General features: G+C 60.8%; 1 protein-coding gene across 3 annotated transcripts in view; it reads left to right on the top strand.

Moving 5' to 3' along the window:
* Nucleotides 1-11,971, top strand: part of SPG7 (SPG7 matrix AAA peptidase subunit, paraplegin) — a 28,865-nt gene extending 16,894 nt beyond the window's left edge. For 2 of the 3 annotated variants that reach the window (XM_059150728.1, XM_059150725.1), the window contains 8 exons: nucleotides 4,581-4,705; nucleotides 5,273-5,375; nucleotides 6,070-6,180; nucleotides 7,599-7,714; nucleotides 9,178-9,334; nucleotides 9,748-9,914; nucleotides 10,463-10,540; nucleotides 11,651-11,971. In XM_059150728.1, the coding sequence (XP_059006711.1) occupies nucleotides 4,581-4,705; nucleotides 5,273-5,375; nucleotides 6,070-6,180; nucleotides 7,599-7,714; nucleotides 9,178-9,334; nucleotides 9,748-9,914; nucleotides 10,463-10,540; nucleotides 11,651-11,827 (1,034 nt within the window). In that variant the 3' untranslated portion in view covers nucleotides 11,828-11,971. Of the gene's footprint in view, nucleotides 1-4,580; nucleotides 4,706-5,272; nucleotides 5,376-6,069; nucleotides 6,181-7,598; nucleotides 7,715-9,177; nucleotides 9,335-9,747; nucleotides 9,915-10,365; nucleotides 10,541-11,650 lie in introns of those variants that run through there. The other variant, XM_059150727.1, reaches the window with a different exon arrangement.
* The last annotated feature ends 4,124 nt before the right edge of the window (nucleotides 11,972-16,095 follow it).

Below are 16,095 nucleotides of genomic sequence, written 5' to 3'. Positions count from 1 at the left end.
CCCCACGTGGCCAGTCCCCTGCTGGCGGACGGCCCCAGCTCTTGGAATAACGCGGCTGTGACTGTGGGCCCACAGGTACCCACCTCAGGCCCCAGAGCGTCAGGATTCCCGCGCCGTTTGCAGCACTGCGGGTGAGGGAGACACTCTGTGCTCACGTCCCTGGCTCCAAGAGAACCGAGTACGTGTGTGTGTGTGTTTTCATTCCTTTTTTTTTTTTTTAAGATTTTATTTATTTATTTGACAGACAGAGATCACAAGTAGGCAGAGAGGCAGGCAGAGAGAGAGGAAGGGAAGCAGGCTCCCCGCCGAGCAGAGAGCCTGATGCGGGACTCGATCCCAGGACCCTGAGATGATGACCTGAGCCGAAGGCAGCAGCTTAACCCACTGAGCCACCCAGGTGCCCGTGTGTTTTCATTCTGGAAGTGCTCCCACCCTGGGGGCGGTGCGCGTGCTGGCCAATGTGCGGACGTGGCGTTGGACCGTGTGCGACTCGAGACAAACTGTTTGAGCCTCTCACTCGGAAACACTTTCGGACTCAGGAAAGGCCCTAGAGAGCTGCCCCAGACCACGCCCGGGTGCTGCTCTGCAGGGCCGGCCAGCGGCAGGGCAAGGCCTCTCCACACACGCTCGGCCTGGCCAACACTGTCATGCGTGTTGGGAACTCGGCAAGCTCCATGGGCGGAAAAGCCAAGTGCTGTGTGTAGCCAGTGTGCCGAAGAGGCTGTGTGGTCGGGTTATCTGCAGAACGGGGTGCATCAGAGCCCCCCTCAGACCTTGCTCAGGGACCGTGCACAAGGGCAGCTTCTGGGGAGGGAAGCTTCCACGGGCTCCACGTCCTCGGGACCATGTGCAGAGCGAGGTCCCAGTTCTGAATGCCGCTGTCGGGGTGCCGGCACAGAGGGGCCTCCAGGAGCGCCTTCCGGGGGCAGGCTGTGGGCTGCTCATGGTCTTGGAGTTACCCCCCGCAGTCTCCCATCGCTGAGACCACACTTGGTGCTTTTCGTTTGAATGGGTTTTCATGACCCCTTCATGCTTAGCCACCTCTACTTAGTGGGGTTCTGGACATGGTCCGAGTCCTGCCAGGATTGGAAGATCCCCTCAGGTTCTGGTCCCAAGGTCTCACACCTGGGCCTGCGGGCACCCGAAACTGAGGTCAGTCCCGTCTGCAGAGACCCAGGACTGTGTGTTTGATGAGCCTCTGCTCTCAGAAGTACTGGATTTTTTTTTTTTTTTAAAGATTTTATTTATTTATTTGACAGAGAAATCACAAGTAGGCAGAGAGGCAGGCAGAGAGAGAGGGGGAAGCAGGCTCCCCGTCGAGCAGAGAGCCCGATGCGGGGCTCCATCCCAGGACCCCGGAATCAGGGCCTAAGCTGAAAGCAGACACATAATGACTGAGCCACCCAGTCGCCCCAGAAGTACCAGATGTTAGTGACGGCTCCCGTTTGTCTCTTTGGAAGGACGCCAGCGTCTGCGCTGGCGAGGGGACGGGCGAGAGCAGGCTGTCGGAAGTCTTCACGCTTCCTCTAGCTCGTGTTGCCCTTGGGCTCCTGCAGACGGCAGCCCTGCACGGCTTGCAGGCGCGCTTCTGGACTGGGAGGTGCTGTGCTGTGGGGTTCCCACTGGCCCCTGTTTCTCCAGGCTCTGGAGCTTTGACGTCCTGGCTTCTGACCTCACCTGCGCTCTGTGTGTTTCACTACAGTCCACCTGACCTGAAGGCACTCAAGGAGGCTTCCGCCCAGAGACATAGCACATGGGACGAGCAGATCCGCTTCCTCGGGCTGTTGGCACTTGAAGACCGAGCCCCCCAGGAAGCGTTTACTAAATGGCATCTTTCCCTGAGCCCAGGCTCTCTGTGCCACCGTGAATGGGGCGCTTCCGCCCAGAACCCCGACCCACTGACTGAAGGCCCTTGTTGGGCTGGACTAGCAGTGAACAGGTGCCTCTGTGTGCAGACACAGCCGGCCATTCTCAGCCCTTCAGTGGCATCTGAGGCGTCTCTCTTAGTCCTCGGGGAAGGACAGCACCGCTTCATTGACGTGCAGGGCACGGAGTGGACACTGTGCCCGTCGTGGGAAAACCTCACCATGTCAGGACGAGGCTGTGCTACGGGACAGCCAGGTCACATGGCAAGGGCACATGTGCCGAGTGCTGGGGTCCCACCAGGTCCCTCAGAGGGGGACAGTCCCCTTGCTATATCTTGAACAGCAGGAGGGCTCTGAGCCTCTGCGTTCGCGAGAGCCTGTGGGGCATGAGCTCCGGCCTCCCTCGGGGTCAGCAGGAGGCCCTCGCTCCCATCCACCCGGCCTTCCGTCTTCATCCACGAGGTGTCTGACGTCACGCTGGGCCAGATGCGAGGGTGTGGCCATGGCTCCTTTTTCTGCGTGGGGGGGTCCGGTTCTCCATTTGCTGAAGAGGCTGTTGCATCCTCCACTGAATGGCCTTTGTGCCTCTGCCAGTGCTTGGCTGGACCTGGCAGCAGCGGGGCCCCAACCCGGTGCGTCCGCCTCCCATGGGCAGCGGCCTCCCCCTGCAGCGGTCTGGGAGGAAGGCGGGCGGGCTCCTGACGTCTGTTCCTCGGCTGTAGCTGTGGGAGCGGGTGTGCTTGGCTCTCCTAGAATTTCTAGAACAAGCTTGTCCCCATCTCCCAAAAGATCTTGCTGAGTTTTTCCTAGGAACACGCGCCTCACAGGAGACTCAGGAGAAGCAGGGCAGCAGCACTGGATGCCGGGGAGGGCGGGGAGAGGTCAGACCCGGGTCCTCGCGGGAACCTCGGTGACCCTGATTTAAATCAAGCAGCCGGGGAGACGTGAGCAGACACACTGCCCATGGGAGCGTCCCCTGTGGCAGCCTCTCTGGGAGACAAGGCCGCGGCTCCCATCCGACCCAGCACGAGCGCTCCCGTGCCCTGGTTCCGAGCTGTGCGCACGCAGACCGGCACCGTGCTTGCGGGCCCCGAAGACTGCAGCGGCCCACACGTCCGCCCGTGCGAGCGGTCTGGGTACGCGGGGTTTCGGTGTCACGGTTACCGTGAAGCCAGGGAAGGACAAACTGTCCACACACGACTGGATCACGGCTCCCTGCTGGACGGCGCATTCACGCGAGATGGTCAGGGACGAGCAGGCACTCTTGTCTTGTTTTCGCACCTGTGACTCAGAATTCCACGTTCACAGCCTCGGCCTGTGCGAGGAGGACATTGCGGAAGTCGGAGTAGGGAGTCCCAGCGAGTCCCCAGAGGAGAGCTCTGGCTTCCCTCCTTGTCCGAGAAACGAAGCCATGTCTGTCCCGGGGCCCTCCGTCCAGTCAGCCTCCTGTTACCTGTGTCACAGCGACGTCCTGAAACCACAGGGCAGGCCAGTGGAGCTGCTGGGTGGTGCCTGCGTTGGCTTCCGGCTCATTTGGGAGGTTAGGGTTATCCGCTCTCTGCTCGACACAAGAGTGGGCTGGACCCCTCGTGTCCCACCTTCGGGGACTCCAGCGAGAATGCGCACACGCAGGAGCGTTGCGAGGGCGTGGGTTGTGGTTTGTGGGTCCCGGTGCTTCTCACTGACTCAGGTGTCAGATCCTTGTGAGGTGGCCAGCCCCTGGCCCGTGCGCTCAGCCAGGCCCCTCTTGCCGTCGTGGGGTCCTGGGGTGGAGTTAGCGGCGGTCTGCTGGGAGGTGGTGGTGCCTCACGCTCTCGGGACCTAGTTCTCTAAAACGTCTTTTAAATTCCACTCGGCACTTCACAGGTAGTTTCAGGTTGTACTTGTGTGTCTGCTTATTGTGGACTTTTTTCATTAGCAAAAGATCATGGCAGGTTGGTTTGTTTAATTCAGTGGGTTCCACACCCAAGTGGGGCTTTGAACTCAAGACCCTGAGATCAGGAGTCTCCCATTCCATCAACCGAGCCAATCAGGTGCCCCTGAAGTCTTTATTTTTTAAACTTTGTATTCTGGACCTTGTCACACATACAGAAGCACAGGGAGAGCTGTGCAGGGAACCTCCACGGCGCAGGCCAGACCCTTGACATAATTATCTACAACAACAGGAAGGCCAGCGTCGCACTGTAACGTGTGCTGAGCATACACGGAAGACCCTTGGATGTCTGCTCAGGCCCAGATCACCCAGCCTTGGCTCGGATGCCTTTCTGCGGGTGTGGCCTTGCTCAGACAAGGGCCTGTGTCAGTTCTCACGAAGACCTGGGCCACCAGTGGTGCTCTCAGCCCTTGCTTTTAAACCTTCTGAGAAACCCGGAGCCTCCAAACCCAGGCCACAGACCAGTGTTGAGAAATGTCTGCTCTGGCCCATGGCTTTGCACCAAAGGAGCGTGGACACGGTGCCCCTCGTTCCCCGGGTCTGCTGGGCAGTTACCGAGGGGAAACACGATCCCCCTGGACGCCATCGATGGCTGTGCAGGCCCCCATCTGTGGTTCTGCCTCTGGGCTGGCAGCCTGGGGAAGACAGGCAAATTCTTGCTGTCGTGGGGACCCTGATCCTGGGTCGGTCCACGTCCTCATTCTCACGGGCCCCAGTGGGAGGTCCATCCCACTCGTGTCCTGGAGGGGGAGCTGTACCCCAACAGCTGTCTATCCCTCCAGGAATGGGCACCACCGACCATGTCATTGTCCTGGCCTCTACCAACCGGGCTGACGTTTTGGACAACGCTCTGCTGAGGCCTGGCCGGCTGGATCGACACATCTTCATCGACCTTCCCACACTGCAGGTCAGTGTGGCCGGGGGCTGGCTCTTGTCTGTCCGACTGTCTTTGGCTTACCTATATTCTGCCGTGGCTCTGCAGCTCATTTGGCGCACCCCCGGTTTTTCTCTTTACCCCTCAACACTGTGGCTGAGTTTTGTAGCACAATCCTTGGGAAGCCTCCGAGTCCTTGTCCTGGGCCCCACCAGTTCCTCGGTGCCCCAGGGCAGCAGCAAGCGGTGCTCGGTAGGGAGAGGGTTCGGAGCGCGGGCGGAACGGTGTGCAATCCCCGCGCCGCAGCCGGGAGTCCCAGGTCCGACACTTGGGCTGAGTGAGGCTCCCCTGATGCTGTGCTGGGGGCAGCTCCCCACTGCTGTGACTCGGGGGTCTGGGAGGTTCCGAGTGTGTGGGAACCAGGTGTCCTACAGAGCGACCCTCACGTGCGTGAGGCACTTCGTTGTCCCTCCCGCCTTCCGTCTGAAGTGCTGCTTGCGGTCTGCCGGTCTCCTGCCTGCAGGCCGCAGCGGTGATCTGACGCCCGTGGCTGCTGTCTGCGGGCAGGGGCGAGCCCACGCTTGGCTCCTTTCTCTGCAGGAAAGGCGGGAGATTTTTGAGCAGCACCTGAAGAGCCTGAAGCTGACCCAGGCCAGCAGCTTTTACTCGCAGCGTCTGGCAGAGCTCACGCCGGGGTTCAGCGGTATGGACGCTGTTCCCTGCTGTCTGGGGGGTGCGCACCCCTGCCCAGGGCCCTGCAGGTAGCACAGCCTGGGCGGGAGTGAGGTCGTGCGCAGAGAGCCGGCAGAGGAGAAAAGTGCTGCCTGGCACTTGGCTTTTCCCGCGCCAGTAGTGCCTACATGGGGGTTGCTCCGGGCCCTTCTGCCCGCAGGCCTCTGCCCACCGGCCCTTGAGGGCCTTTCCACACTCGGGCTGTGCGTGCCCACTGCTCCCTGCCAGGCGATGCCGTTCACGGCCTCGTGGCTGCCCGAGCGCACCACGGCCCGCCTCAACCGTCTTCTCACTGAGCGGAGACGCATCACAAATCAGGGTATTTTCTCTACGGCTCTCGTTTTAAAGGGTAATAGCAACAAAATCCCTTTTATTATAATTTCTTCCTTTTGGATTTTCCTTTAAGGCCCTTAACGAGAATCTCATGGGTACTGGGCTGTGAGTTCCCAGGGAGAAGGAAACAGCAGGTGGTGCAAAGCTGCTGGTGGGACTTGAGCAGGAAGGAGCCTGGCGGGGGCAGAAAGGGGGCAGCACAGGGCGGAGGTGCCCTGGTCTGCTAGAGGCACGCGTGGCTTCAGCACAGGTCGGAAGCGCCGCCTGCCTGCTGCCCGCCTCCCGCCCACGCCCCCCTCCCCTGCCCTCTGCTGACGCTGCTGTGCGGACAGGTGCCGACATCGCCAACGTCTGTAACGAGGCCGCGTTGCACGCCGCACGGGAAGGGCACGCGTCTGTCCACACCCTGAACTTCGAGTGCGCTGTGGAGCGGGTCATTGCGGGTATGAGAGCAAGCACCCGGACGGCGGGGGGCAGGTGGGTGCGGCACGGGTCAGGCTGACACGTGACGGAAGGGCTCAGCGAAGCACTGCTGGACGAGAGAGCAGTGGGGGCAGTGTCCTAAGTCGGGTTCTCGTTTGAAATACCAGGGATACGCCCAAGAGCAGAAACCTCTTCCAGCAGAGACACAGGGTGTCACACACCCACGCGTGAGCGGCACTCAGCCCCTCTGCCGTCGATGGTGCCTCGGCGTGGACCTCACAGGCCCTGTCCGTGTTGCGGGGCCGCAGGTCTCCCGAGAGCTGTGCTTTGCTGCCTGGCCCGTCTCTGCTCAGGGCAGCGACACGAGGGGTCTTGGCAGCGGGGCGGGGTGGGGGGCCTTCTGGGAGACCCTAACTGTTGCTACTCAAAGTGGGGTCCCTGGGCTTCTGTCAGGAGAGTGGGACTGAAACCAAGAGTCTCCTGAAGTGTCCACAGCCCCGTGTGTCTTGTCCTTGAGAGGTTCAGTTCAAGACACTGGAAGTTTTTTAAAGAGGGAAACGATCCATTACCAGACAAGTATAAGACGCGCCGGCCTTGCACGTGGGTGGGGAGTGTTCCGGCACAAGCTGTCCCTACGACAGGCTCGTCCCTGTCACTCTGGCTGAGCTGAAGTCTGGTACAGACGCCACCAGGTGTCCAGGCTGCAGCTCAGGAACCTGTGTGGACAGAGGTACACAAGTGGCCGCTGCTTACTATAGACGTGGCTTCACCTTCACCTAAGACACTTAGTTTTCTGTGGAAATGGATCTCACACTGTCAAAGTGAGAGAGACAGACATACTGACCGCACAGGTGTGGCCTGCCCAAGCTACAGCACGTGGGTTCCAGTGGCCACCATCGGGGGCTCTGCCTCCCGTTAGGATGCTCAGACCCAGCCTTGCCGTAAACGGAGGGGGAAGGCCCTAGGAGCACACAGCCAGACCCAGAGCTGATCCGGGCTGCGTAAATCGGGAACGCTGGAGGTGTGAAGAACCCAGGGTGCTTAAGGTGATGGGCTCTGGGGTTCATGGACTACAGAGACAAGGCACATGGGAGGTGGCCAGCTAGCAAGGGGCAGCAGCTCCAGGGTCCAGGGGAAGAGCCGCTTCGACTCCTGGACCTCGGTGGGGATCCCACTAATCACAGCGGCCCAGTGCCCTGTGGGCCCCTGAGGGTAGGCACCTGTCACCCCGGCACTCACAGAAGCAGAAACAAACGGGACCCTCTGGCATCTTCCATGAGCAACATCTGGGTGCCAGCCCAGGGCGGAGGTGCAGGAGGTGAACCTCCAGGACGACGCTGCTTTGATGGCGAGGGGTAGAGCTCTGTGAGGGCAACGGGCGTGCCTGGCTCGCCTGCTCGGGACCCCGTGCCCAGACTTGGATCCCACACTGTTTCAGGGACTGCCAAAAAGAGCCAGATCCTGTCAAAGGAAGAACAGAAGGTGGTTGCGTTCCACGAGTCGGGCCACGCCCTGGTCGGCTGGCTGCTGGAGCACACTGAGGCCGTCATGAAGGTAGGGCGTCTGCGTCGGGGCTGGGGGCCGCGAGCCCAGCGGGCCCGTGAACAAAGCTGACTGTGGAAGCATTGCGTGTTGTGGCTTGAAGAGAAAGTGCGCTGTGAGCTGGACGTGAGCACAGCAGGAATGGATGGTGTGGGACCCCTCACCCCCAGCAGCAAAGGGCGGGAGATCCAAAGTGGGCTCTGGTCTGGTCTCTAGCGTGTTGTCGTCATGTGATCAGCAGGGGTCTGGCTGTGCCATCTACACAGTTCCTCTTGGAATTAAGAATTGCCGTATTTACCAAAAGTGTTGACCTCGTGATTGCTCACCTTAAAAATAAGTGAGTTTGGTTCACATTAAAAAAAACACCACTCTTGGAGGCATTTTGTGAACTTGATGAAAATTTATTTGTATCTGCTGCTACCAGCAGAAACAGCTTCCCCAGGTTCTGCGTGCAGGTTGCACAGCGCCCTCCGCACAGGCGGGCTGCAGCCCAGACAGGGGCCGCCCCCATGCTGTGGTCCCGTGGTGCCAGGAGCACCACAGCTCCCCAGCAACGGCAGTGGGACGCGGCATCGCAAGCCCGGCACTTTATCGCTACCGGGCTTCTTCTCAGAAGGGTTCGCGGCAGCCACGTGGACGGTCTGGTTGCGTCTGACGACACCGTGTCGACCAGGCCAGTTCCTCTTACACAGTCAGCAGTGGGTGACCCGGTGTCTGGTGACCTGGGGGCTGCTGCCATCGCTAAGGTGCCCCGGGTCAGGCCGAGGGTGAGGAAGGCAGGGTTCAGGGCAAATGTCTGAATGCAGTATCTCAAAAACGAAAATAAAAATCAATGCAGAAAAATTCCGAATGAAGTAATGTTATTTAAAATTCCTTGTTCTCAGAATTTTCACTTTGTGTGATGTCTAAAGGGTACGTCTGTCACAATGAGAAACCCCCCTCCCGAGGCAGGCCGGCTCCTCCGCCAGGGCAGGTCATGAAGCCCAGCTCCCGGTCGGGCCATCCCTTACAGCGGTTTCCTGAAGCAGTTTGCTTCAGTGTCGGGTTTCCGTTTCCTCCTCGGATGCCCCAGGCCCTGGGAGACCCCCCCCCCCGCCCGCCCCGTGTGTGCACCTGCCGTCGGGCTGCCCAGAGTCAGAGCGGCAGGGCTAGTCTCCCTCGTCCCTGGCCGGTGTCCGTTCCCAAGCCGCGCCTGCGAGGACTGGTGCAGGACGTGCACCCACAGCGGTGCACCCACAGCGGCCCCGTCCGCGCCCGTGTGCTTTACTTCGGGTGCGCGCGCAAGGCACAGCCCAGCCTCCTGTTGTGCCGTCGTCCTTCGGGGACAGGGTCCTCCTTTGCTGTAAAATGGGGCCAGTACAGATTTGCTTCAACTGCTTTGAAACCCTCCCATTAAAGATCTGTCCTACGTTTCCACACCTTCATCTTTAAAGTCCGGATCCTGCCCGCTTACTCGGCTGTGTGACGTTCCGCAGGTCTCCATCGCGCCACGGACTAACGCGACGCTGGGCTTCGCTCAGATGCTGCCGAGAGACCAGCACCTCTTCACCAAGGAGCAGCTGTTTGAGCGCATGTGCATGGCCTTGGGCGGCCGTGCGTCCGAGAACATCTCCTTCAACAAGGTCACTTCCGGTGAGAAGCTGGTTCTGAGTCCTCAAAGTGCTTTCATACCCGCTGCGCTTCCGCCTGGCGGGGGTGGGGGTGTGGATCTGGGGGAGGGACTGGAATGGTGGTACAGGCCCAGTCGGCCTTCGCAGGCTGCTGCTTCACCGGGACGTCCAGAGAGGAGGTAGAGCCATTCCTCGCTTGTTGCCGTGACCCTGGGGCTCAGGGTAGACAGCCAGGCCAGTGCAGAGCAGGACGTGGGCTGGAGAACTGCCAGGAAAGTGCACCCACATGTGTACCCCAGCAGGAACTCAGAAGTGTAAGACTTCTGAGGAGCTGTGACGAGATACAAGCTTCTCCTGGGACCTGTGCCAGGGTGCCCTGTGTGCCCTGACTTGGCAGTGCCCGGAGAGAACCTCTGTCCGGACCCTCCGCTGCAGGGGCTCAGGACGACCTGAGGAAGGTCACGCGCATCGCCTACTCCATGGTGAGGCAGTTTGGGATGGCGCCGAGCATCGGGCCCGTGTCCTTCCCCGAGGCGCAGGAGGGCCTCACAGGCATCGGCCGGCGTCCGTTCAGCCGTGGCCTGCAGGAAATGATGGACCATGTGAGTCTGCACAGCGAGCTCAGCTTTGGTTGGGGTGCGCCGCGGTGGGTTGGGGGCGGGCCCCTCTCGGGGGCTGGTGCTGTGCCCTCTGCCACACCGAGCAGAGCGTGCTGCTGTGTGGCCCACATCGAAGACGAACCAGTCAAGAAGTACTGGATCACTCGCTTGCCGAGTGTTCTCAGGTGAGGACTTGGGTGGCTTTTGCTGAAAACTGTCGGTGATCTGAGACCAGGAAAGAGAAGGAACAGATGCCCCAGTGGACACACTGCGTGCTCTGTGGGAGGCTGGGCCAGGGCAGCGTGCGGCCTGGTGCACGTGGGAGGTGGCTGCGGGCCTGGAGGACAGAGCTGGAGACAGGCATCTTCTGCAGGAGCAGTCCCAGGGGATGGGCTGGGGGCAGCCACGCTCTCTTGGCCACAGCGAGAGAAAAGCTGTGTTCCTGTCCCCGCAGCTTCATGTGAACTCCAGCGCCAGGATGGGCCACGCGGGACATCTGGACTGAGGTTGGCCACCCTGTGCGTTACACGGCTGTCGTCTTGCGTTGGCAGGAAGCAAAGCTGCTGGTGGCAAAGGCCTACAGGCACACGGAACAGGTGCTGCAGGAGAACCTGGATAAGCTGCAGGCGGTGAGACTCGGGCGCCGGGGTTGTCCTCACTCCCTGCTCCTCGCGGAACCCTCCCGGCACAGGGAGCCTCAGAGGACCGATCCCTGCGCACCGCCCGGGCCCAGCCGCACTCCCATTTCTCGCACCGCCTCCTTAGCCCGCACTGTGAGCACGTGACGCCCGCCCCTTCTCGGCAGGCAGAGGACACGGTGCCGCAGACATCAGGGTTCAGGGTTCCGCTCAGGGTTCAGGTTAGTGTGTAGTCGGCCTCGCTGACTCTCCCCCAGCTCTTTAGGTGCTTCCTGGAATTTTCAATTTCTTTTATTTTTTAAGAAATTGCTGCCAAACAGGAGGCTCGAACTCTCGGCCCTGAGATAGGAACCGCATGCTCAGGTTCGCCTGCCAGTGGCCCCGTCGGTTAAGCGTCTGACTCCTGATTGCGGCTCAGGTCATGGTCTCATGCATGTTGCGTCCTTGGGGGCTGCTCCCAGACCAGCAGCCCCTGCCTCCCGGGGGGTGTGGGGGGCGCTGAGCAGTGCAGGGACTGAGCCCGAATCTGCTGCTGACAAGGTCCCAGGGTCCCAGGATGTCCTGCCTCTGTCCCGTTGGTGGGGTCCAGGGCTGAACATCACGCCAGACCTGCCCGGTGGAGGAAGCGGCTGCGCCTGTCTGAGGGCCCTGGGTGTCGCTCCTCGAGGCTGCGACGGGGCGGTCAGCGACAGGTTGCCAGTGCGGGGCACACCAGCTCCTCCAACGTGTTCTCCACAACCGCATCTGGAGAGGTGGAGGCTGCCTGCCCACAGCAGCGCCTGCCCCCCACGGTCCAGCCTCCACTCACTCCCCACGTGCAGATACACACACCGTGTTTGCTAAAGGAAGTTGAAGTTGCCCCAGGAAACAGATTTGGAAGGGAAGCAGAAAAATTAATGAGGCTGGCAGCTGGGACACCATCTCCAGGGTGCAGACAGGGAGGGTTTCTTCGCCGGAGCTGCCTGCTGACTGCTTCCCTGGGAAAGTGGCCTGCCCGGGCGTCCTGCTCGCCGACAGCCCTCCCTCCGGGGTGCTCTGCTCTCAAAAGGCCCTTGTGTGTCCTTGTCTGGGGCTCACACACTGCCCTGTTTGTTCCCTTAGCTGGCGAACGCCCTGCTGGAGAAGGAAGTGATCAACTATGAGGACATCGAGGCCCTCATCGGCCCGCCCCCTCACGGGCCCAAGAAGATGATCGCACCTCAGAGGTGGAGTGAGGCCGACACGGAGAAGCAAGACCCAGGGGAGGAGGAGGCCCCGCGGCAGCCCCCACCTCCTTGACTGTGCCTCTGAGGACCTGGCCTTCCCGCCTTTTGAGACCCAGGGAGACGGACGCCTCCGCACAGCCTCACTGCTCTCTGAATGGCCTTTGTGATCTATTTATTGATGTCCCTGCCCGTGACTAGTAAATGTCTCTGCAGACGATCTAGCTTTGTTTCTCTGTCCTTTCCCCCACGGGAGGTGCTGGGGGCAAGTGCGCACGTGGATCTCAAGCTCCAGGTTTCTGACGCTGTCGTTCTCTGGGTGCTGGTTAGACCCGGGCCCCCGGCGGCCTGTTTCTGCCTGCGGTTCGTGCAGGGGCTGTGTCTTCAGCTCCACTGACTTCATCAGCGTGCTAACAGGCTGCGGTGAGAGCCCCTCGGAGCTGGCGGCTGTCCTGGTGCTCATGCACGCACAGGGTCGGCTTCAGGGTCGGGCACTGCGCTCCGCCACCTTAGAACACTGCCGCCTGCTGCCGTCCTCGCTGGTCTGGCCACCGCACGTGCTGGTGTGCAAGGAAGAACACCCTGCAATCGGCTGCGGTACTTTCTAGTATGTTCTGTGGGTAGAGGGTCCGTCTTTGCACCACATGACCAGCTATAAGCCAACAAAAGGTCCTGTGTTTCAGTTTATAATCTCAGCCACATGATAACTCGTTGAGCCCCTTTTGTAGGAATCCGGGGTAGAGGCCCAGGACACCCCCTCACAAGTCGGGGGCAGCAGCGGGGTGCACTTGGTTCCTTGTCCCCAGCGGAGTGAGCACGCACTCAGGTGCTCGCACCTGCTGCTGTCTGTGCTCCTGCCTTCCCTGCAGTGGCACTGGGAGCCGCGGGTGGTAGGCACTTCCTGTCAGAATCACCCCGCCGTCGGGGCCCTGCGGAAATGGCAGCATGTGCGCGGGTACGGGTCACACCTGAGGGAGGGCAGCTCTGACCGGGCCCTCTCGCCTTGACCCCAGTTCCCCAAACTCCCATAGATGGGCATGTGGTTAGGAAGGCTCCGGTCTCCTCGGCCCAGGGTGGCACCCTCCATACCCGAACGTGGCTGTGGCCAAGCACATCCCCTGCACTTGACCATCAAGGTGGTCCCGGAAGGCACTTCGGAATCGGAACAACGTGAAAAGCGGCCCCCCGCCCTGGTGGAGACCAGTGCAGCCTGCACCCCCCGGTCTCACGGGTGTGAGGGAGTCTCCCTGTGCTGACTGCCAGAAGCCAGCTGTTGGCAGACCTTCCCACTGGTCCTCAGGGACGCCACCTCCAGGCCCTCAGGGTGCTCAAGAGCACCAGTCAGGCCTCCCCCACTCCCTCCTCATGGACTCAGGCTGCCGAGTCCTCTCACCACCACCACCCCCCCCCCCCGTAAGGAGCCTTCTCCAGCTGCCCGCGCGTCCCTGGAGCAGTGAGAGCCAACACGGGAGGGCAGCCCTGGCCCTCTGCCCGCCCCCCAGCACAGCACATGTAACGCGGCCTGACTACAGCTTCTGGAACGCACTGAGAAAGGCACGTTTTTGTTTGGTAGAAATCTCTACATGCACGTGCGGCTTGAACTCAGCGACCCGGACATCAAGTCACATGTTCTGACTGGGCCGGCTGGACGCTCTGAGAAAGACATGCTTTTTTTTTTTTTTTTCTCAATTTAAGATTTTATTTATTTATTTGACAGAGAAAAGGAAAGGGAACACAAGCAGGGGCAGGGGGAGTGTGAGAGGGAGAAGCAGGCTTCCTGCAGAGCAGGGAGCCTGATGCAGGGCTCAGTCCCAGGACCCTGGAATCATGGTCTGGGCCAAGGCAGACACTTAACAACTGAGCCCCCAGGCGTGAACAGGGATATTGAACACAATCATCTTCAGGAGACTGAAAAGTATCGAGACAACGTGTGCTCTTAAATCTCTCCTGTAATACACACTCCCCAACAAACACGTATGTGCCGTCATGCTTACTCAAAGCTTACTTTTTGTTTTGGTGTAAGGGATACTTAGTTTCAGGTGTACCAGCTTTATCCCTATTGCAAAATTATCATAATGAGCCCAGTTAACGCCTGTTGTCATGCAGGTATTTTAAATAGAACTTTTTTTTTTTTAAGATTTTATTTGACAGAGATCACAGGTAGGCAGAGAGGCAGGCAGAGAGAGGAGGAAGCAGGCTCCCTGCTGAGTAGAGAGCCCGATGTGGGGCTCGATCCCAGGACTCTGAGCCGAAGGCAGAGGCTTAACCCACTGAGCTACCCAGGCGCCCCATAGATAGAACATTTATGATTACAACACTAATATTCTTTCTGCCACCTTTCACTGACATCAAGTGCTCCTTCAGGTCATAGGAATCTTTGAATTAGCCCACAGCTGATTTCTGTGTAGACCAAGATTCTGGGAAGCGGAGATGCTGGGTAGGCAACAAGTTCTCTGTGATTAAGCAGCAAACGTTATCCTAGCCTAGCTGTTACTGGGCTATTACTTTTCCCAATTCAACAATTACCCCGTATTTATAGGACAAAGCATGCTAATTTTTGCAAAGTGTTTTGGGCTAGAACTTTTACCCCCGAAACACGAAAGAAACACTTTGTCCCTATGAAACTAATTTTAAAAATCGAGGCGCTATGTCTGAGAGGGCTCCCAACACTGCTGGGGACTGTTGTAGCTGGGATTTCCTTGAAGGAACACCCACGGCACCAGCTGGCGGACCGGCCAGGGACAAGTACTGAGTGAGGCGGCTGTGCCGTGAGGAATGGACTGAGTCTCGCAGGGAAACTCTTGGAGGCACAGCCTCCTCCCACACCTTGCGGGTGTCCATCCAGGAATCACCCGCCACCTTAAGTGCAGTTCCCTGGGGAAGAGAGGGCCTCTTTCAGTGGCCCTTGGAGGTCCAAGTCTGGGACAAAAGCCTGGAGCAGACCTGTGGCTGTGGATTTCTGTGCCCAGGACATGGTCTGTCCCAACAGCTACTGGTTGTTGTTATTTTATTTTATTTTTTTAAGATTTTATTGATCTATTTCACAGAGAGATCACAAGTAGGCAGAGAGAGGCAGGCAGAGAGAGAGGGGGAAGCAGGCTCCCTGCTGAGCAGAGAGCCCGATGTGGGGCTCGATCCCAGGACCCTGAGATCATGACCTGAGGCGAAGGCAGAGGCTTAAACCACTGAGCGACCCAGGCGCCCCCACGGCTGATTTTTAAAACACTTGAGCCAGCTAAGTCTTTGTATCAGAAGGACTCCTGCTCCGTGGTTGACAATGTTCCTTCTGTCTCCCAAGCAGAACGCCGAGCCTGTCCCCAAACGGATTTCACATCAGAAGCAGTTTCCCCTCACTGTTCTGCACCCTTTTAAAAGGCAGTGAGCTGTGGCGCACTCAAGAATGGGTCGCCGGAGTCTGCGTCGGGCCTGGTGTGCACCGCAGACCAAGACTCTTCAGCTCCAGCTTCGCTTTGTCACACCACGTTGGTCTGGGCGGTGACTCTGTCCCCCAGCCAGCGCGCCAGGGCCACATCGTCACGGTGAGCGGCCGGCGCTGCGGTGGAGCCGGGGGTCGGGCCGCGGAACCGCAGGGGTGGCGGTCGGCACCGGGATGTGTCTGCGGTTTCAGAGCAAGGGTCCCGGGCACGGGGCAGACGGGAGGTGCGGGCCGCGCGGGGCAGAGGACGGTCCAGAAAACGCGGCACAAGGCAAGTGGCCTTCCACGAACGTGTCCCCGGCGTCAGGGCCGCGGCGGCGCACGGAGCGCGGGTCCGAGCCCCGGGGCCGCACCAAGAAGTGACGGGAGGCCGCGGGATGCTGCCCCGTGCCCTCCGCCCCCCGCGGAAGCACAGCCGGGCCCCCCCCCGCCCCCACTGCGCAGAAGAGGCGCGATCCCGGAGGTGCCCCGGGGCGCAGCGCAGACCCGAACCCGCGCCACCTCCACAGCCACGTCCCCTGCCCTGTCACCGGCCGGGCCCGAGGCGGCCGCAGACTCGACCTCACGGACGCTCCGCGCGCGGCTCCCCGCCCCGCCCCCGCCCTGCGGCCCCGCGGTGCCTCGCAGCCGACCTCGCCGACACCGGGGCGCGGAGGCCGCTCCGGGATCGACGGCGGACGGTCGTCCCGGGGGGAGGCTCGGCGCCGGGGGGCCCGCGGGGGCTCCGGGATGGCTGCGCGGCCGCCTTCCGCCCGGGCCACGGCCTCGGGACGCCCCGCTAGGCCCCGCCCGGCCCGCGCGCGCCCCTCGGGAGTCCGGGCGGGGCCGGGGCCGGGGCCGGGGGCCGGGGGGCGGGGCCGGGGGCGGGGCGGGGCGGGGCCGGAGGGCGGTGGGGAGCGCGCACGTCA

The sequence above is a fragment of the Mustela lutreola genome, chromosome 16 (genome assembly GCF_030435805.1).
Source record: "Mustela lutreola isolate mMusLut2 chromosome 16, mMusLut2.pri, whole genome shotgun sequence".
NCBI lineage: Eukaryota > Metazoa > Chordata > Mammalia > Carnivora > Mustelidae > Mustela > Mustela lutreola.
Note: the sequence above shows the minus strand (reverse complement) of the source record. Positions and strands in the feature narration are given on the sequence as shown.